At 38.7% G+C, this 23,257-nt stretch overlaps 1 protein-coding gene across 1 annotated transcript in view; it reads right to left on the minus strand.

Moving 5' to 3' along the window:
• The window catches only part of IARS1 (isoleucyl-tRNA synthetase 1), a 191,187-nt gene that overhangs the window by 142,836 nt on the left and 25,094 nt on the right, over positions 1-23,257 (minus strand). Inside the window, exons 8-13 of the mRNA XM_048856251.2 lie at positions 18,648-18,765; positions 14,968-15,115; positions 11,973-12,060; positions 10,192-10,252; positions 7,477-7,572; positions 1,195-1,317 (exon numbers count right to left, since the gene is read on the minus strand). Coding sequence (XP_048712208.1) covers positions 1,195-1,317; positions 7,477-7,572; positions 10,192-10,252; positions 11,973-12,060; positions 14,968-15,115; positions 18,648-18,765 — 634 coding nt within the window. The remainder of the gene's footprint in view (positions 1-1,194; positions 1,318-7,476; positions 7,573-10,191; positions 10,253-11,972; positions 12,061-14,967; positions 15,116-18,647; positions 18,766-23,257) is intronic.

Consider the following 23,257-nt stretch of genomic DNA (forward strand, 5'->3'; position numbering starts at 1 on the left):
TAACTTCACCTTATTTTTGTGTGTGTACATTACAACTTTCTTTACAAATCACAAATATTTAAGCATACCCAACACCAGCCAGACGCACAAATTCCGTTATGTTTTCAGCCATGCTGTTTTGATACCATAACATTAAGTCTTTTGGCATGTATCGATGCAATTGCTTCAAACCTGATCTTTGAACCTCTTCACGAAATTTGTACTGCTTTATAGTGTGAAACTGATGTGGAATGATTCTAAATTTAGATGTGAAGGCCTAGAAACCAATAGAAGACATTTTATCTTTTATAACACCTCACCAACTGAACCTTTATTATTAGATTGAACAGTTGTATTTAATTCAGGCCCAAAATTGGAGCAGCAACTGATATTCAAAGAAAGCCTGCTGGATTAGTTAATTGCTACAAAATACTCCTTTGATTAAAAAAAAAATGTGCTAGGAAGTTTGATAGAACAGTGCTCCCACAGTGAAAAGACAATTCAATATCATGAAAACATTTTTAAAAGCATTGAACTCTGGCTTACAGTACCAGTATCCTAAACATGAGAAGCTCCTTATTTCCTATTTATCTTACTGCCTTATACATATTAGATGGCAACTGGAAAATATTTCAATTTGTTTGCATCATCCTGTATGTGCATCACGGGTTTAAGCTTTACAGTTTTCATACCATTTTCCCTTTTTTTTTTTTTTTAATGTGTTTAGCTATCGATATTATGAGTGGGAGATCCTTATTTAAAAAACAAAACAAAACCTGATTCTTCCCATGACAGGCATATAGAGCAGGCACTAGAGTACACTCTCCTTTCCTTTTTCTAAGACTTACATCATTGTTAACATATCAAGTTACTTATTTGCCTAACATCATAATGAACATTTTGTGTACTGACAGCACACAAGATATCCATATTTCTCTGTTTCAGAAGAGCAGCCGTGCTAGTCTGTATTCGCAAAAAGAAAAGGAGTACTTGTGGCGCCTTAGAGACTAACACATTTATTTCTCTGTTGTAGTCCCAACTGGAGAAGGATAACCTTTTTTAATACAAGTCTTTGTAATATGGCCGTCAAAAACATACTGAAGACAAAACCACCAGGGAGAGAAAAATGAGTTTCTACCACATGTAAATGCTAGATCAAACTAAAACAAAAAACAAAAAAAAACAACACTTTACTATTCCCCCAAGTCCACCAACCTTCACATATTGTCCAGCAAAATCCATCACTTCTGCTGTGAAGCAGCCTGAAGCATCAACAGGACAAACTGGAACAGAATCTTTCTGAATAATATTAAAATCCATGCAGACTCTGTAGTCATCCTAAAAGAGAAGTACAAAATATGTTATTCCTAAATGTAGCTTTCAAAAGTCAAGACCTAGGAAAAGGGATTAAAAATTGAATATAAAGCTACTTCATAATTAGACGAAAAACAAACTAACAGTCAAATAATCCCAAAAAACACTTTTGAAAGCATTTTTAAGCAATATACTTCATCCATCAAGATGAAAAGAATGATGTAGGGCACACTTGTTCCCTACCACTTAGGGTTGTGCCAGTTTCCTAGTGAAGGGAACAAGTTTGTTCTATTTTACAGCCTCTGCCCATCATTTGAAAGTAAAGGGCTGGGGGAACACATTTCATGCTATTGTATGAATTAAGAGGGTACACTGAAGTTGTGGTATCTCCTTAAAGCACATGCCTGTAATTCTGTTTCTCAGAAGGCACGTAGTTTTAAGAGATGTCCACTCCTAGGTCCATGCTCTCCACATTTAACTGATATGATTTCCCCCAAGGCTTCAGTTCTCAAGCCTTTTAATAAATAAAACTAAGCACCAAACACAACAAATACTCTCATGCTTTAAGTGGGGGCGGGAGGGGAGGTGGACAGGACAGTTAGAGTACTCATCCCAAACAGCAGCCAAACCTGAAACTGTAACCAAATTAAAACATAAGTGTTGCCTTCCTAATGGAGTTGGAAAGTACATTTTTGACACAAAAGGCACAGCAGCACAGAAAAAAAAGTTAGCAATTAAAACTCTGACATCACCTTCAGGAGGAAACAGGAAGAAACCATAGCATCGTTTTATTTTCTTGAAAAGCAAGGCTTTGTACATGCAAAGGTCAGAACCGTGCTATATGTGAGGTCCCCTTTTGACAGTGGAAGGTTATTGCATTTTCTCTGACCAAAGTAGGCATGGACTTTGGGTTTGAGAAACCACTATTGACAAAGTTCATTAGATATGATTGCAGCTGAACTGGTGCTGAACATGGTCAGCCCTTCTTTACACTTGCTGCTAAGACCTTCCTTAGATGCAATCTTTGTCAGCAGCAATTCTGTTTTGTAGCACAGACAAAGCCCTTATTATCAAATCATGGTACAGAACAGCTTCTATTTGTTTGGCTAGCACAGCTATTATATCCTTGTCCATATTGGTCAGGGAAGTCATGCTACAATCAAGTGTTATGGTACAGGATGAAATGGTGAAGCTCACTCACAATGAGCACGAAATCAACTGTTACAAGGACTAAAGCTTTACATGTAAAAAAACACCCTCAGGCTGCAGCAATCAATTGGCTCTGAAGACACGACTGACTTTCTCCTCCACAGCCTACTACGTGTACAGTATCTATCTGGCCTCATCTGTGTCATTTAGCTCATTTGGTTATTTGACCAATTCCTTGGTTAGTCTTCCATTATCATTACATGTAGCAGGCAGATTGTGGTGTTAGTGTAACCCAGATGAAAAAACAAAGCAAGAACTGGAGTTACCACAATAGGGCTAACATCATGAGCTGTAAAAGGCTTTGGAGAAAGAGCCAGTGCAGAGCACATCAAAGCCTAGCATACTGACATCTGTCCTATATATGACTATGACCCCTCAGCATTATAGGATCTGGGCCAAGAGGTGACACTGTGGTATTTGCATCATCAGTGCAGCCCACAAATTATATAACAACCTAATTACTCCAGTTTTCAACTGCTGGGTGCCTTGACTCTGAACAACTCAGACTGGAAGCTTTCCAGACTGAAAACTTACTTGGGTGAGTGTGCCTGAATTCAGGCACAGATATCAGAGTTGCAATGACAGCAAGCTCCATAAGAAAACAAGTAAGGCAGTGACCATGTATGTCCATGACGGATATCTTTATGTCCACACTGGGGACACAGACATACAGAAAGATTAAAAAAGCAAAATGAAACAGAAGAAGTTAGAAAAGAAATCTATATTGAAAAAGTTTAGTTTCCTTCTTTGAAAAAAATTACAAAGAAAATTACTGAAAAATGTTATGGAAAACTTAGGACTAAAAGCTAAAATTCAACTAAAATAAAGGTTGTGATGCAACAACCATGATTCTATATCATCTCAATAACAAGCCCATATCATTCAGTGGCAAGGCAGTTAGCAGCATTGTAGCATCTGCCATTCAAAGCATGGAACCAGGTATGGGGCCGGTATTAACACCTACGTAATAAACAGCTGGATGGGGGTAAACCCTGGTTATACAATGCAGAAGATCTGCTATATAGCTAGCAGAAAAATAAAAACTCAAAAACATGTATGTGACTGTAGACGAAGAACTGTCTAGGCTGCTTAATTTTAGTAGCATGTACTTTCAGATAAACAAAGATCAGAAACTTAATGCAAGATTCATGCAGGCTGGTCTTGTTTTCTGATCTATGTTCTTTTTGAATTGTGTGATATTTAATTTCATGAGCTGGATAATTGTGAGCTAGTTGGTGACATATTAACTCAAGTTGGGGGGAAAACAGTTTGCAAACTGGTCTTAGACTAAGAAGTACTCTAGAACTAACTGCATCTTTTTTTACCCTTTAAATTTTGGTTAAGAATCCTGTGACATTATTGACATGAACTGTGACTGTATAGATCATTGTTGCAACCAAGGTCCTACAGTTGCACCTAATCTTGTACAAAGGAGGTCAAGTAAGGTGTCTATGGAAAGGTTTTAATTTGCTAATTATGATTATGCTGTCTATATGTAAAAAGAAGAGTACTTGTGGCACCTTAGAGACTAACCAATTTATTTGAGCATAAGCTTTCGTGAGCTACAGCTCACTTCATCGGATGCATACTGTGGAAACTAAGTCCACAGTATGCATCCGATGAAGTGAGCTGTAGCTCACGAAAGCTTATGCTCAAATAAATTGGTTAGTCTCTAAGGTGCCACAAGTACTCCTTTTCTTTTTGTGAATACAGACTAACACGGCTGTTACTCTGAAACCTGTCTATATGTGTGTACCATTTTTGTATTTGAAGTTATGAATATTGGCTATGTACTTGTATCTCAATGTGTTTAATTATATCTAAGTAGCATCAGTGAAGCATTTGGTCGGCTTCTTGAGAAAGGACTATTCTGAGTAAGTTCCTAATCAAGAAACACTTAACTGACAATGGATTTTGGTAGATGACAATCCACATTTGAGCTTTCCTGGGAACGTTCAAACTAACATGTAAACAATAGTGGCGGCCTGCAAAAAGTTGAATCATTCATGGACATATGACTTGCCCAGGTGGTTACAATCTCCATCTTGTTGCTGTGATTTTGCACAGGAGAACAAAGGGATTTCCAGACATAAGAAAGAGAATATAAAAGGCCCAGGAAGCCTCTCCATTTTGCCTTCAGCTGGCTCAAGAGATGGCCTCTCCACCCCCAAGAGATGCCTGGAAGAATCTGGAACAAAAGACAGTAACTACCGAGGTGTGAGTGATTGCTGGACCCAGACTAGGAAGGAGTCCAGTCTGTGAAAGAAGCTTATTGGAACATCTGTGGGGGTGAGATTTCATCTGTAATCAGTTCTTAATGTATTAGGCTTAGACTTGCGTGTCTTGTTTTATTTTGCTTGGTAACTTACTTTGTTCTGTCTATTACTTGGAACCACTTAAATCCTACTTTTTATATCTAATAAATTCACTTTTGCTTATTAATTAACCCAGAGTAAGTAAGTAATACCTGGGGGAGCAAACAGCTGTCCATATCTCTCTATCAGTGTTATAGAGGGTGGACAATTTATCAGTTTACCCCGTATAAGCTTTATACAGAGTAAAATGGAGTCTTTTGGGGTTTGGATCCCATTGGGAGCTGGGTGTCTGGGTGCTAGAGACATGAGCACTTGTTAAGCCATTTTCAGTTAAGTCTGCAGCTTTGGGGGCGTGGGTCAGACCCTAGGACTGTGTTGCAGCAGATTAGCTTATCTGGCTCAACAAGACAGGGTTCTGGAGGCCCAAATGGTCAGAGAAAACGGGCTCAGAGGTAGTCTCGGCACATCAGGTGACAGTCCCAAGGGGGTTTCTGTGACCGAACCCATTACAGTGGCATAGTCGGCAGGATCCGAACCTGTGCGGGGAACCCCAATGGATTACTGTGACCACTATAATCATACTGAAGCCACATTTTACTTCATTACGCATCCTTGCCTCAAGAGACTTATATATATATCATATATTCTATGATTCTATGACTTCTCTTTATTCAGAGACAGTACACTAGGTAACAGAACAAGCAGTGAGTGGTTAAGATGTTTAAATATTTCATGGAAGGTGGGATTCTCCTCTTTTCCCCCCACGCTCCCACTTTCCTCTCTTCCCCCTCCCTTGTTGCTACTAATATACCCCTTCTTCCTGCCCCAACGTCAGTGTCATTCACTTCAGTTCCTAATACAAAAAAAGTAAATGAAGTGACAGAGAGGAAACTGAACTACAAAACGTGCTCATCAGAACCAAGGTCACATGGCTTTTTAGGCGGTCTCTCTCCTCTACCTGTTTTTCTCTTTAATTAAACTGAAAGCTTTTTCAGGAGAAGGATCGTATTTCTCCTATGTGTTTGAACAGCACTTAGTTTATTGGAGCCCTGATCCTAACAGCCTCCTTTAGGAGCTAGTGCTTTTTTGAACTAACTGGAGGGGATGAGGTGAAATGCAGAGATGTCCAAGAAGAAAAGGTTTCAACATTCAAATCAAATGTGTTATTTAACAATGTGCTACATAAATTCCTTCTGAAGACAAAATATCCACGTATTCAGAAATCAATTTGCTATATCATGAAGTTGTCTACTCTATAGGTAAGTAACAGAAAATTTGGCTTGTGGAGTTAGAGCCATATCACAACATATGCACTATTTGCAATGCATTAAACTGATAGTATCTCTTAAAAACTTTGATTTTAACAGACTGCTAATTATTTCATAGCAGACAGCTTTTTCTCTAAGTTAATTTACATTTTACTGCTTAGTCCTTGTGTACTAACAACTGTATCAAGTTCTGTGAAATTTTCAAACTTCTTTTTTTACACTAACACTCCCTGTGTGGGTTCATCACTTTTCAGTTAACACTTGATCCTGAGTCTGCTTTTATTTGTAGATATGGTGAGGCAATTGTCAAATTAAGGAAATTGTGAACCTTCTGTGCCTCTCTAACCAGTTTATTCTACTCATGTAATTAAAAGTAAAAAGTAGGAGGTTTTCCTGAGTAATATTTGGACAAGAATTTTCATCTTGACAACATGAAATAAAGCATAGGAATATACACATTCTTCAAAAGGAGACAACTAAATAGGCTGTCACTGAGGCCAAAAAAAAAACAAGATTAAAAAAAGGATTGGGCATTTAGATGGATAACAAGAACATCCTGAGTGGCAGTATACCAACATACAATTTGCAAGAGAGCATATATTTAATGCTTCAGGAATTAAACCAATTTCTAACTACCAGAGGTTAGGAAATATCTCATCTTCCTTGGAGGCATCTGTTGCTTGCCACTGAGACAGGATAGCGGATTAAGCGGACCACAGGTCTGATCTAGTATGGTAATTCCTGGGTTTACAAAGGCCAACTGATTAACTCTTAAGAGAATCTGTCCGACTTTTCTAGACTTCAATATCTCAAGCAAATTGGGGAAAGGAAAAAGGAAATAAAACATCCTTAAAAAAAAAAAAAAGGCCATTGTGCAAAAAATCCTTTTAGCCCAAAGGGACAGAGAAGACACAGAAGCAGGTTAAGTACTTTTTTGTGCTCAACGCAGATAAATTAACAAATGATCATGTTGAAAGGCATACCGTGCTGAACAACAGTCCTAATATTTGTCCAGTTTATGAATTAGAACAGCTGGTCCCTACTTAGCAGTAGAATACTCAATTCTTCTTTGTCATGAAGCTGGCGTTTCTCGATCTTCAGGGAAGAGAAGGAGCTAGAGCACTCAGATGCTACAGGCATGGACGTTTTATGTATAGTAAAGATAACAGGAATGGACATCTAAACTATCTCCTCAATGGTGTGCAAGTAAAGGGCAATTGCATCTACAAAGAGAAGTTTGAGCGTTCACCAGAATGCATGCAATGCTTTAAAAGCAACTGATTACCCTTATTGGCCTGCAGAGAGTCAGTATTGTGTATCTGTAAGGGCCCTTGGAGGCCATGGGAACGTGCTCCAAGTCAAACATATAATAAAAGTTAGTTTTTACTTACAGCACCGAAGTAAGGAGCCTGATGTACAACTCCTGTACCTTCTTCCTCCTTCACATAGTTGTCTGTGACCACAGTAAAAGCACCATTGTTTTTACACTGCAACACACAAAATATTGAAGTATTATATTCTTTTTCAGACATACAGGAAAGTAGCATTTTTCAAAAGGATTGGAAAATGTACATTTAACAGGTCAACCTTTAAGTCAAAAAGCTACAATAACTAGAACTATATTTTAGTTTGCTTTATGCATAGGTATAATTAATTATCTGACATTTCTAATCACTTATCTCAGCTAAAATGCAAAGCCAATCCATTCTTTTTACACAGCACGAAGAGCGTAAGACTAAATCTAAGACTTCTGTTGACAACATCATAAAGTTGACTAATCCATATGCTTGCACTGATCCAATCTCATGCTTGAGACTACAAATTAATAGGATCCTATAAACAAGATACATAATAAAAAAAGTCTCCAGCCATTTATAGACCTATATATACACACATACATATAATTATTTATAAACAAAGAAGCTTCTGCATCTCCATTGTTTCTTATTACCATAAAAATAGGGGGGGTTGCCACTAAATACTTTAAGTCAGCTGACAGGTTGATAAGCACTAAGGAAAGCATGAAGGTAAAAGTTTGGGATGACATTTAACATTAAGTTTTAACTTTAATGGTGGAAGAAAATCGTGAAGGATCATGGAACCAATGATCTGCTATCTGTTCAGCATTCTGATAATTAAGAGTAATGAGCTATTTTCATATCCCTCACATAATTTAAAAGTAACTTAAAATGAACTATCCTCATGATCACAATTGAAGCAATGATTTGTCACAATATTAAGTTTTATCTTGATCTGAAGAGAGATTTTTGAGAGTAAGGAAGCAATTCTGAAAAAAGCTGGAGTACACATATCAACTAATAAGGAATACAGTAAAAGCTTTTTTATCTGGCATGTTGGGGAAATGGGGGGTGCCAGTAACTGAAAAATTCCGGTTAACTAAGAGGGAAGGAGTTTGAGTGCAGGGCTGGGTGTTGGGGCATGGGAGGGAGTGCAGGGTGTGGGAGGGGGTTTGGGGCAAGGGTGCCAGATCCAGGGGGTGCTCATCTCAGGCAGCTCCCCGCAAGCAGTGACCTGTCCCTGCTGCTACTAGGTGGAGAAGCAGCTAGGCAGCTCTGCACGCTACTCCTGCCCCACGCGCCGGCTCCGCAGCTCCCTTTGGCCAGGAACTGCAGCTAATGGGAGATGCGGGTGGCGCCTGTGGGCAGAGGCAGCGCGCAGACCCACCTAGCCATGCCTCCGGCTAGGAACAGCAGGGACAGGTCACTGCTTGCAGGGAGCCACCCAAGGTGTGCGCCCCCCGGATGCGGCAGCCTGAAACCCCTCCCATGCCATAACCCGATCCCCCCTCCCACACTCTGAACCCCTCATGGCCATTCCTCTGACTAGGAGCAGCAGGGACATGTTGCTGCTTCCAGGGAGCCACGTGGAGCCAGGTAGGGAGTCTGCTGGCCCTGCACCAACCGGATTTTCTATGAAGATTAGAAATGCCGGTTTATAGAGCTTTCCAATTAATACAGGGCCAGATAATACAGCTTTTACTGTATTGAGATGCAGAGAGGCTACCATACAACCTTCCAACAAGTTAGTATAGAGCCTATCTTTACACCCTGCAGTCCAGTTAATAGCTACAACTGTGATTCCCACCTTCTTCCAAAAATAGGTCTGCTCTCTATTGAGTTGATGCACTCCTTTTACCTCTGCTGACTTCAGGAATTGACTGCATACACCAACTATTCTTTTATGTAAAGTAATTATGTATCAGCAGTTCAGTACTTTAACTATTTGCATCATTCAGTCAAGTTCTATCAAAATGCTTATATACCGATTCTATTTTCCATAACTCATTTCTATAGGCCCATGATGTGTATTAAGCTATGTTCTTAGTACAGTAAAATATGTACTCCTGCTTTAAGTACAGCATAACAAGACATCCATAAAGACTGGAAAGGCAAAAATGCAAACAGTTACAGCAATATGGGGTCTTAATACTCCACATGAAAAAGCACAAAGAACCTCCAAGTTCAATGTCATCATAATTCCACTTCTGAATACTGAAGTTATGGTTTTAGAAGGCAGAGAATGAGGATGCTGACTGCAAATGAGCAGAGCTAGGTCATAGACACTGGGGAATACTGACTGTTCAATAAAGAGTCCTCTGAAAACCTAAGTCATCCCTGCTCTCAACCTTCATCACCTCCAGGGTGTGTACTTATATGAAGTATAAGCATAAAGGACATAAAGGAAGGCAAAAACAGAAGCAGCCAACTTTCTGGCAAAGTGACAGTGCTCTCTGTTGCAAAGCATGAGATGAGAGTATAGCCATGTTAATGTAATAAGGGACAATGAGTTTGTTTGTGGAAATACAGGCCTGAGATTTAACTTGCTTGTTATTTTACCTATTTTCCCCACAAAAATCCCTTGACAGTTGGGATTTTATTTTAACATATAGCCAGTATTATCACTAAATCCAGCCAAATTATGGGTCTTAAAATAAATGAAAGCAAATTCTTAAAGTACAATATTCATTTTGCCATCATATCAGTGGGAAATATTGATCAAAATGTACAACTATTTAAAATTGCAGTCTCTTGGTTTTAACATTGTCATTTGGTTCTGTGGCTAAACACAAGACTGACTTATCTTACCTTAATAAAATATTCAAATAGTGGTTTATATTTCTTGCCTTTAAGATTAATGCCAGGAAACCTATGTAGAAAAAGATTTATATGTACACACATTAATACACTGTAAATTGCACTAGTTACCTTATAAAGACTAAATCTAGAAGTACTATTTTTCTCTCTTTTTAAATATTTTTCATACTGAAATCTGATATGAGGAAAAGCACTTGATTTCCAAATAGTTTGCTTCCTACTTCTACCTTTATTTGTCAACTCTAATACTGAATGAAAGCGGAGATATTTGTTAATGATTTGCCACTAGTATAAATTCATTATCCCCACAATAAAGTACACATTTATAAATTAATGCAGGAGCAAAGCATAAATCAGTAACCCACTTCATAAGAAGTTATGATAGGACCATCAGGAAATAAAAAAATAAACTGGTTATAGTGGAACTCTGTAGTATAAGCAGAGTGTCTACTGGTATTTACAATAACGAATAAAACTAAGTAAACATTGGACCCAAATTACTAAGTCTAGAACTCCAAGCTCAGACGTGTAGTCTCCTGAAAACACCAGAAGGGGATGAGAACTTAGAGCTCTAAAAAAGGACTGAAACAATTCATGTCCCAAGCTTCAAAGAGATGATTAGTTCTGAGACAAAAAAAAACAATTTTAACATGCTGGAACATGGAACAGAAAACATGAAGGTGTGAACTATACAGGTGAAGAGCAGTGTAACACACAGGGAGGAAAATCTGGGAAACTAATAAATCTTCCACGATTAAAAAATATCTATAAATACTAAAGAGCCAATATATAAGAGGCAGATGCATAACTTGCTTAAGCTTTTTCTAGGGAACTGCAGGAAAACAAATTATGTACGCTCCACTTTGGTTTTAAATGTATTTTCATTCTCAAAAAGATGTTAATGTTATAAAAAATGTAATTGTTTTGTAAAAAGGGATAAAATAACTGGCTTTATCTAGGTGCAGGAAGTTTCCAGTTCTTGGAAGATACCCAAGAGTGGATAGGATATCACTGCAAAAGGAAAGGTAAGGATGGGCGGGAAGAGAGGGAGCATAAATGTTTTTGTCATACTGTATGCCTTTTATAAAAATTATGTTTTCTGCTGAAGAGTGCTAAAAAGGTAAATCTGTTTACAGCAGCTTTTTGAATTATGAAGTTTTATTTTCTATTCTAAACTGTATTGGGATGAATAAAACAAATAAGTCCTTAGAAATGCATGCTGACACTAGCTTTACAAGCGGAAGAGGTAGACTACCATATGGGAAGGATACTGGGTTGCTGAAGACAATTTTTTTCCTACTCTGGCTTCCAAATATATTGTGTTTATAACCTTTTCCTTAGCTACAGTAAACCCAGATGCAGTTGCTACTCTGACAAAAACTTCCATCCAAGCCTAATTTGCAGTTACAGATGTCAAATTCCTTGACAGGCTGTAGCAGGATGTACATAAAAAGACATTCATGCGTTAAACCTATCTCCTAAGAAAGGTTTCAGAGTAACAGCCGTGTTAGTCTGTATTCGCAAAAAGAAAAGGAGTACTTGTGGCACCTTAGAGACTAATCAGTTTATTTGAGCATAAGCTTTCGTGAGCTGTAGCTCACGAAAGCTTATGCTCAAATAAACTGATTAGTCTCTAAGGTGCCACAAGTACTCCTTTTCTTTCTCCTAAGAAAGCAGTCTTGGATTCTGCAGTTATCTAACTTCTTGCAGTAGTTCATTACTTATTTATAAAAAATGGAAGTTTAAAAGTGTGCAATAATTCATGTACTTGCCTGTCAAGTATCACATAATCACTTTCAGATTTGTACAGTGCTACCAGCCTGGCTTCCATCAAAATATAAATCTTCCCTGTGACACTATCTAAAAGGAAAAAAAAACAACAACAAATGAATACTCTACTTTTGTATCATTACAAAAGCTTCCATTTCACACAAGAGCAATAAGACATCAGGTCTAAAACTACCCAGAATAATTCTGCTTACTAGACTCAAATTTTCTATTTTTCCCGAAAGATACATTTATACCCGTTTGATATAAATGCATCGCAAAGAGCTAAAATTTAGGCAACACACTCTTGACATCAGCATGTGCACAGACTCCCTGAATTGTAGAGGTGATGCTTTCAGGACCTGACCTGCTGAATTGAATTAAAATGCCATGGCTGCCTTAACAGATAGTTTACCCACTGTTCTCTCTGGCAAGGGAAGGCAACCAAATAGGTGTAGCCCAGGCAGGTAAAACAGAGGGAAAAACACTGGGCTAAACTATAATAAATTAAACAAGAGCTGCAAGAATTAGTGGATCAGCGCTTTACATAACAATCACACGCTATCCCATTTTGCTGTGTTTCTGAGATTTACTATAACATCATGAAATTACTCTTAGCTCCTTTTTTCTTGGATTTAAAAAAAGGGAAGGTAAATAGGAAGCTTTAAATAATCAAAGTTGAACCTTTATCAAGAATAGGGTAATTCCTCCCGACCACTAACTCCCATACCCTTATATCAACTTGGAATATTTTCACTACTAAGGCAGATCACTATTCCTCCTCACCCCAGCTACCTTTAAAGGTGTAGTTATAGTTTGACAATCAACTTCTGATTTTCCCCAAATTAGCAGAGGTCTAATACTTTGTACTGGTTTAATTATTACCAAACACCAAAATCAGCCATGACGCTGCCATGCAGGAGGCAATGAGATTTTTTTTCCCCATAAATAATATTAATTTCTTATCTAGCACTTTTCATCCCCAGACATCACAATATTTTATAAAGGAACATAAGTATCCTTATTCCTATTTCACAGATGGGGATACAAACACAAAGGTGATTTTTCCACAGTCAAACAAAATATCAGTAGCAGAGCCAGGAATAGAAAACAGGTCTGACTCCCAGTCCAGGACCTGCCATACCCAGGAGGCCATGTTGCCTCCACCTAGGTTAATTTATTAATTTGAAGAGGCCTTTGGAAATCCTAGAAGTCCTGGGAAGAAACTAGCAGCAAGCACCTACTCTTGAAGATCAACCAATGTTTTGCCATTATGGCAGAGGCTGTGGCCAAGTTCAGCTAGATATGTTGTAAGAACAGTCTGAGGAAAAAAGTGCATCTGAAAGCCAAATGTTTTCCTAGTGCTCGTTCATTTTAGGAATTTAAGTTCCAAACAGCTGTTTGTTTGTTTTTAATATTCCGTGAAAGACTATTCTAATCGAGGACAAGTTCGCTTGGTTTCTCGTTATAACGATGAACCAATATTTCCTGAACTAGAAGTTCCTGAAGAATGAGTTAAATCCCATACATCCTGTGAGGACAATGTGATCTTTGGGTTAAGTTAATGTTGTACATACAGCTGTTTAAAAGACTTTCACGGGGGGGAGTGGGAGGATCTTTTTTCTTGCATACTTAGTGCATTTGACAGCACATTATGCATAGTCAGTGTCACTATTTCTCCAGTATAGTCAGTAAGCAACAAGTGAGAAAAAAATTTAGACAATAGGGAAATGCGATTGCAAAATAATTGGTAGAAGTTAGGTGTTATGCCTGAAACTACTGTTAACTCTTTTTGAGCTTCATAGGTTTCAAGATGATTGTATGTTTTAATACTTGAAGGAGTGGTCAGGAATGAAGACTTAAGGAACAAAACTGAATTTATCCAAAAGCCTGTCTTGGGAAATGGTTGATTTGTCTCCCAGTGTTTTACATGTGCCACTACCTTAGGCATGCATAAATTAAATTTTAAAGTCTATGTTAAAGTGAAAACTCTAACTGTGCCATTTCATCTGCGTTAAGAAAATGCCAGAGGTAATCTGAATCACTGTATTTGGTTATGTATGCTACAAATTTAGAAAAGGTCAGCAGTTTTGGAAAATCTGAAAAATTGAATGCAAAAATGACTGCTTATGCCCAAATCAACCAACATGATCTTAGCGTATTACACAGTCTAACTACAATAAATATTAAAATATACATTAGAAGAAACTTATCAGAACAGGGAATCATTAGGAGGAACTGCATTTCTTGTATAGATATTGCACAACACTAAGGAAAAATATTCCTTTCTGAAAATGATACAAGGAACAAAGGATGAAGATAACATTCCCCTGGCTACTGAGAAGCTGGAGCTGTAAACCTCTGAAAGACGGTGGGAGAAGTAGCAAGTAAAGCAAATCTATTTTTTTCATACATCCTACCCACCTGTTATACATGAATTCCATTTTTAACCATAGGAACATGCTGCAGTGCATTTCCCAATGTATCAGGGGCCCTTGAGGAACAGGCTACCTTACACACTGACTTGAGCTAGCCTAATACATTCTGATTCTCCTCACCAAAGGCAACGAGCCAGTTTGGTCTGAAGTGGTTGGGAAGTGGGGCAAAGCAGAGAAATTGACAAGGGAAGAGTTAGGATTGCTTGGTGAGAGACTCTTTGGGGAGTGATGGGGGATTAACTGGTGAAATAACTAAACACCCATATTGCATACCTGTTTTTGCTCACTATGTAGTAGCGTAGTATGAGCATTTATTATGTAACTGCTAGTCCTTTAGTACTCATGTAATATAGCTACGATACAATCAAAGAGTACAAGATGAATGGAGATTTTAGCAACACAGTAAATTGGACTCATCCTTCAGAACAGCATACAGTCAATTCCAGTGAAATGCTACATGTTGAAAGTCAAACAGAATTGTATATCACAGAGACTGCCATACACATGCATGAGTTCAATGGAACTACATTTTCATTGTATTTCATATCAGGTTAGCACTTGCCTTTTACTTTCACATATTGCAATTCTGGGTTAACACAGAGGGCCAAGTTACTAGGCAGGGTCCAGGGGGTAGTTGTCCAAGCAACAAGAGAGACATTTTCATCTTCATCCAATGGGAAGCTCACAATCACCGAAGGATCTTGAACATCCTTAAATGAAACAGTGATAGGGAGAGGGATATGAAAGGTTTCTTGTGAGTCGGCGAGAAAACACTTTCCAAGGAAAAGCAGTGACAGCTGTTGTCACTCAATTACCTGGTTCCTTTAGTGCCCTGCAACCTAGCTTGTCAAAGAAAGGCAGTAAGAGTGAATGCAGATGAGGACCAACTTAAGCACATCTCTCCACCTCTCCCGTGTAGGCTACTTGCCCAAATCACGAGGGACACAACTGCCTCAGCGTAGTCAGAGTTTATTTCTAAAGGCTGAGAGCTGGGTGCCTGACTCCCTCAGATGCCTTTGATAATCCCTACCTAAGATTATACAAAGATAATCCAAGATCGGAACTGGTTAAAGGTTTCCTTCATAGTTTAATAATTTTTCAGCTGCTGAAACCTGGAGTACACCACTCACCTAGTTTGTCCCAGGGGACCAGCAGTTGGGAGGACAAGCTCTTACTTGAGAAAGTTTTCTCTTCGCAGGCAACTATTGTTAACCAAGGCACATAAACTATATGTCCTCATACATATGAGTATGTGGATGTTTAAAACATAATGCACAACTAACAGATGGTTTTCTACCAGTCAGCCTCCAAGAGTCCTGCCTTCAATCATGTCAAAGGAATCCTTTTGTATTAATAATATCAGTGTTACACTGGGAGAGAGTCAGTGGTGCAAGTAAGCAGGTACAGTCAGATACACCGTACCAGAAAGACATTTTCAGAACAGCAGGGCTCTCCCGGGAACCACAGCAGAACGCGGGGCTGCCACTCTCAGTAGCCAGTGCCCCACGCCAGGAGCTCCTCTGCTATATCAATACCCACCCTCAGCTCCCCTCCCAGCCCTGCTCTCCAGCGAGGCTGTACAGACCCCAGAACGGAGACGCAGCTGCATGGAAGGGCTGGGGGCGGTACAGCCCGGAGCTGCTGGTGTGGGGTCACCAGGCGGCCCCATGTTCTGCTCCTTTGGCCGTTGGGGTTCCTGGGAGAGCCATGTGGTTCCAAAATCAGTATCCAGTGCAGCGGGAGGACAGAGCCCCACCCCCAAGTAACATGGGTTGGGATGGGGAGCAAGGCAGAGAGGGGTCACATGGGGAGGTCACGTGCACCCCCCCTTTAGCTCATGCCCCCCTTTGTGTCCCTCCCATGATTTGCCTATGCATACCGGTGAGAATTAAAATCTCTTTGCACCACTGGAGAGAGTGAAGCACTTGCACAAGTTATAGTTTCTGTATTATCAATACTATTGGATTGTGGAAGATCTTAAATGAAGTTAAGCCCTGATGAAGAGCCCAGAGTCTTACAGGATTCGCATTTTACATAATTGTGTAAGGAATTATTTCCAACAGGCAAATTTGAAGAGCAAGTGTTACTCAAACCCCAAATCTTTTGAAGCAACAGCAGTTTTATGGCTCAAATCTAAGTGGCAATACAGATCTACCATAGCTCTGTAGAGCTCGTTACCGAATGGCAGCCTGCAGAAATGGTAATATTTTTGTTATAGAACTAAAGAACAAGTTTGCTATTTTGTAACTAAAAGTAAAAGCATTATCAGGCTCCATGATAGATTCTTAATGGGGAGTTTGATTCTCTTTATAAACCTCAAACTGCGTCCATTTATCTTTCCTACCTACTTCACAGCGGTGTTATGTGAATAAACTTAATGCTTGCACAATTTTGCAAACAAAATACTACATATACATTGAATATTTAGTAAGCACAAGTCTTCAATTAATGCTCTGATCTAAATAAATAGCAAACTAAACAGGGTTGGAAAGGTCACCGCTCTAATAGAAAACCTTCAGGTGAAACCTAGATGGATATCTGAAGTTGTTCAGGTAGGTAGACAGCACTTTTATTTCTGAATTGTTGGTGAAACAATGACCCCCACTGCAACATGGTACTGTAACATTAGAGGTGCACCTGGTAAATGAAATATGAAAACCTGAAGACATGACCTCTTTTGTTTGCAAGAGAAGGTGTGTTATCTGTAAAGTCCCTGACAAAAAGGTACATGGGCAATATTCTTCTGCCTGCCTAAAATCCCCCTGGAGTTTCAAATGAACAATTTATTCTTCGTTTTCCCTCCTAAATAATGGCTCCTTCATTCCACCAATAAAGGGATACAACTTCCATGGCAAGAAAGCTGATCCTTTGGTGTACTATACTGTACAGTCTCTCTTTAGTTTGTGTGCTATGAAATCATTAAAATTTAATAAAACATGCAATGTTTTCCAAAGTGAAAAGTTCCAAACTGCATTAAAAAGCTTTCTTTGGGCATTTTTACAACATCTAACAAATTAACATCATATGCATAAACCAGAAACACTCAAACAGATTATGTCACATTGCCATTTGTGCACTGAAAGCATCCCTGACTCCTCTCCAGCAACACAGCTCAGAATAGGTACTTCCACTATGGAATGGCAGCTATTTACGTCAAAGCTAAGGGCTGTTCAGGAAGGAATTCTTTCTATAAGCAGGTGGGGCAGGCAACAGTCAGACTCAGACAGTTATGTAATGCTTGGATTATGAGCAACACCTAGGGAAGACCATGCTATAAATAAAATTTAGTCCCTACCAATTGTTATACAAAGACCCGGATGTTTCTAACCAGCTTGTTCGAATGTTTCACAAAGTACTAAACATGCCAAGCAACTCAACAACATCCTGGCATTTTGAAAGCTGAATCTTGTTATATTTACAAATAAAATAATTGCTTAGTATTTCTCGATTTGAGTTATCTCAGTTCCCTTAACAATATACTTTTCTTTACACAGACACAAAATGACTGGGATTTTATTTATTTATTTTTTAATTGTGAAAGTTTGCTACATGGCGGCTTCCTCTAAGCACACTTATGGTTTCTGTTACACACTAAAATCGGTTTTTATACTATACTAATAATATCATGCTTCATTGCAGAAGTTCATGATTCCATTTCCTTCCTTTGTTTCTTGAAATGAGTGCTAAGGAATAGCTTTACTAATGGCACAAGAGAAGGCAGAGGAGCAACAAGTGGTATTTAAGCTGCAACACTGGATATAAGATCACAGAATTTAATTCTCCTCCCACAACTCATCTGCTAACTTTGGTAAGTTACAGGTGAGTCTGCTGAACTGCCAGCTAGGTCACCCCAGAAGATAAGAATCAATATACAGGGCATCCTCTGCTGGGGTGAGCAGGAAAGGTGCAGTGTAAAATATTCACTGTAGAAACCCAACAGTGAGGTATCAGAAACGTGTGAGGTAGAAGTGGAGCAATTTCCCAGATCAAAGACTGTGAGAATGGTGAAAGGGGAAACAAATAATGACCAAAGCAACTGTCAGAAAAATCACAGCAGGACATATACATGACTAGGCCAGCTCTTTACTAGCACTATTCTATCAGTTTGGAGTATGTCGATAAGCCTACATTCCATGCAAATGAAGTATTTAAACTTTCCAATCCAAAACAGACAGACACTCCAATATGACAGAGCAGTTTCAGGGGTCAGATTATTATACACACATATAGACACTGACATACCTTGTAGTTCTGGTGAGACTCAAAATTCGAAAGGGGAGTGTTACATGCTGTCGAGAAAGGCATAACCTTAACGCCTCTGTAAACCAGTCCTTTGTCATACAGCTGTTTGAAAACCCACCTAAAAGTAAATAAGGAACATATAATAGCTTAAGATTCAAACTAAAAGCAGCTGTAGTGTAGGATTATGATCCAGTAGAGAAGATATTCTGAAAAGTTCATATAATTTTCAAACTATAGACAATATTTACTACTTGAAACACCAGAACTTAAGGCATCTGCACATACATATACAAGTTGTATCTTGAAACAATATAAATACTTAATGCCACTATGACATTTTTGTTGTGAATATTCTTTCAGTTAGATTCAGCTTTAGGTCATCCTGCCAGCTCTGCCTTCCTTGCACAAATCACACAACACATGGCAATGTTCAGATGGGATATAAATCACTAACAGTTCAATCTTTCCCCAACTTCCTGCTTGGGGACCATAAAACTTAAATTTCAGTGATTAACACGAGATGCTTTCCTCAAGAGGCCACATCTAGGCAACTACGTTTGTTTAGAGAACAAGAAATTTTGTGATTCCATGATTTACATTAATGAACCATTGTATAACACTTTCCATCCCAAAAGACCCTTGCTTCACCAGCTATATGTATGGCACCGTGCATCATTGGGAGGGGAGAAAATAGTGGATTTTTTTGCAACCCAGGTGAATGATGTCTCTTCAAAAAGTAGGCAAAGATCTTCACCGTCTACATTGTACACCTTTATTTGTAAAGTCTCATTCAAGAGGCTTGCATGTTCAGTGACACAATTCTCCAAGGGCTCAAAATTGTCACACCGGAATCTGGCCCTGTGGTCCTGGGGAGTCTAGTTATTTTGTAGTTGGATGATCAGACTATTCAGCAATTGCTACTGACTTTAAAAACTCTTGAATCACCCAAGCTACGTTTTCAAAGCACTGTTAACATTTTCAGTGTTTCCTTCCAGATGAACATCTTGCAAGCAAACACAGAGCGGTCTCGTTAAATAGTATGTTTATGAGACCAAATTGCGCTGGGTCATGCTGTTTTGGCAATTGGTCCTTTTTTCTGTACACCCTTATTTTGTGCTTCAGAATCTATGCATTCATTTAAACAAAGATCTCTTGGTCTTATGTTTAAGATAACCATTCAACATGGGAAAACAATTCCAACAGCTACAGTGTTATCAGTCTGCAGCCTGAATCACCAGCACTGAGAGATATGAACTGGCCTATTGACACTGAAGCCTAATGATAACGTAATAATCAGAAATGTCAACTATTACACTGCAGATAGGAGAAACTATAGACCATATTATGAGGATCTGCACAATCTACTGAGAGTGGCATCCATGACCCAACAGTAGGAGACCAGGAAGTTTAGTGAGCACTTTAATACACTCCAGGGAGCAAAGTGCAGCATCCAAGCACCACCAAAGAGGACAAGTCTCAGAAACCCAGAGAGGCATCCAGCCAGAACCAAAGGGAGCCAAAACCAAGGAGTCCAGCAAACCTTGCAGGATCTTATCATGAACTTCTGCACAATCCATTGAGAGTGCCTTCTCAAACTGGTAGGGCTCATTTTCTAGAAGGAGCTGAAGAGTAGTACTATTTACCCTCACAGAATCTGATCCCTAGGTATATATTCCCCCCACCCTCACCCAAATTCAAAGAACTATTCAAGTCCACATTCTGGGACACATTCTTTCCCCTGCCCAAGTACATATAATTCTGGTCTGGAATAAAGGTGCTCTGAATGTGAGGAAGTCAAATAGTTGACCGCTTTGACAATGGCTACTTTTATAGTTTTTTCTATGCATTACTTTTTGATCATTACTCCTGAGAGAGGAGAGGAGATATACCTGCTAAGTTTATGAAAAGAGCATCATTGCTAGGATTAATTTAAAGCCACCAACCATTCAAGCAATAATATATCCAAAGTGTAGAGAGATAAATTTTACTGAAATGCACTTTCAAACACAGGTATTTCAGTAGCCTAACTAGGGAAGCTCTGTTGCAGTTGAGCAAAAGTATAAATTTTCATTTAATGTTTTATCAACTTAGGCTATATTAAATGACTTAGTTGTGACAAGTCACTGATTTTGGATTTATTCTTCAATATTCTTGCATTTGCCTTCTGAAAAGTGTTGATTAAAATATTTTATATATATTTTTAGATACACAAAAGAGCTCCAATTTACTTTTTTTTTTTCGTAAAGGGACATAGCCTACCAAACCCACAGAGAAAAACAGTTCAGTGCCACATCTATGATCATTTAATGACTGCTTAGATGTACGTGTAACCTTAACAAAAATCAGAGAAGGGGGACCACTAGATGGAGCTACAAAATTCAAATACAAATGAACATCCTCCTCTTGTGGTAATTTTATTCACCTGCAATTTAGGAGCTTCAATTTTTTCCACTGCCAGGTAGACAGTATTTAGCTTTCAAAATGCATTACCATTTAGAGATCTCTGAAGAGAGGTTACTACATCTCACACTAAAAATTTGTTTGTTTTTAAATTTCCAGTTGTCAAAGGATATAGTCATTTGTACTCAGAGCAGACTGCATTATTGGGTCATAAAAACAGATTGTTGTTTGATGTAACTGCTTGTGTTACCACCATGACAAAATATATTTGTCATCTCTGAGCTATACATAACTGTCTTTCTATCAATAAAGTATCAGTTACTAGGAGATGACAAAGTAGACAGGACATAACTTTTGCTGCTAGCAGCATTCCCTACCCCAAAGCAGCACACTAAGCATCAGCAGTTTTGCTTACATCTAAAAAAAATAAAAGTCAGTTACTACTTGCAAGTGGACAGTCCTTTAATTCATCTTTATGTGCCTAAAGTAAGCAAAATATATTTGATGACTAGTCTGAAAGAGGCATTAGGCTTGTGATCCTGGCATAGAGAAACAGCAGCCCTTTCTGGAAGGTCAGCAATACTACAGGGAAGCGTGCAGAAACTTCTCTTACCACAGGTTACTTCTGTGTGCAAAGCAAAATTAAAAAAAAAAATTTTTAACAGAAAAATGTATTCCCTTGATATACTCCTTTCTGCTAACTTTTCCCCTCAAACTTGAGGTGCTCAAATTTAGTTGCACTCAGTCTGTTTAGCAGTAGTTCAATAGGTATTTATAAATTAAATGCAAGGCCTGAGCAAATTTGTCTCTCAATTTCTCCCAACCTATGTTAATGGGGGCTATACAAGAAGAACAAACTTAATCCTAAAAAGGGATTCATCAATAGAAACATAACATGCCTTTCCAAACTCAACCACAAGCAAGTATTTAAACAAGTTCCCCGTGACGTCTAGTGTCCTTAACCCTAATGAGTTTGAACATATCTACTGTCTCATGTTAGAATTATTCACCACTCTTGCTATTCCAAGAATTTCACTCTATAAACAAATATTAGACAGGTGAACGCACATTTTTAATTGCCATCTTAAGCATCTGCAAACTGACGATCTAATTCTCAAAGGCACATTGAACTCCTACCAAACGGTGCAATTTGCAGGTGCTGAGCATCTCTTGGGATCTGGCCCTGAGCCCCATACTCTGATAAGCACTATATTCACAAATAAAAAACAAACTAAAAAAACCCCACACACAAAACAACAATCCACCCACACAACACATCACAAAGCACAACCCTCATCGTAGTTTTCGGCAGTTGGGATCACATTTAACCTTAATCTGGGTACCAAGAAAACTGTCACAAATCTTTGCTTCAGAGAAGCCTGAAGCCTGTTATCCTGAAAGAAAAGATTTCCCCAATTCTCATACAACCAGCTAGCTGACCTACCATGCAGTACATTCTTCAACATACCTCCCAGATGCAAAGAAGTTGTCTAGCATACACACTTTCAACCCACATGACAGGGAAGTAGCTCAGTGGACCACTCTGACAGGGAGTCTAATATCTACAAGGTCCTTGTGGAGTTATTCTCAAGCCCATTGCTTTGGGGATCTGTCTGGTTGCAAGTTTAGCATCTTGCCTATTCTTGATCAGAAGTCAGAGATCTGAAACCATCTAGAATTCTTTGCTTCCATGAAAGGGAAAGCAATCCCTTCCACTATTCAAGGTAGTTCAGGAAACAAGACTCTCAAAATTATCACAAGCCAACATTGTAGCCACGCGGGGTATTTTTTGTAGTTGTTTTTTAAGGCAATGAGAACTTACCTATTAAACAGAGTTAAAAATAAGGCTTAGACAAGGAGTCCAGTACTGTCATTAGCCATAGAAAAAACAACTTAAGATGACTAGGACTTTTTTTTTTTTTTTTTAAAGTCTTTTAGAGTGCAACATCAGGGTCCACACAGACATTTAGTGTGGAGCAAGCTAGATTTACAGCCCAGCTTACCACAAACTAAGTGCTCATGTAGACAAGGCCATACACTATGTTTTTAAATTCAGCCATATTCAGGACTGAAGCTTTCAGAATTAGACACTAGATGGTGCTATTAAACTATTTGAAACAAGCGCCGATCCACATAAACACTGAGAAACATTCAAGGTCAACAGGCCCCAAAATATATCCTCCTTCTGGTATTTAAGAAGAGATCAGGAC

Source organism: Caretta caretta, chromosome 7, assembly GCF_965140235.1.
Source record: "Caretta caretta isolate rCarCar2 chromosome 7, rCarCar1.hap1, whole genome shotgun sequence".
Lineage (NCBI taxonomy): Eukaryota > Metazoa > Chordata > Testudines > Cheloniidae > Caretta > Caretta caretta.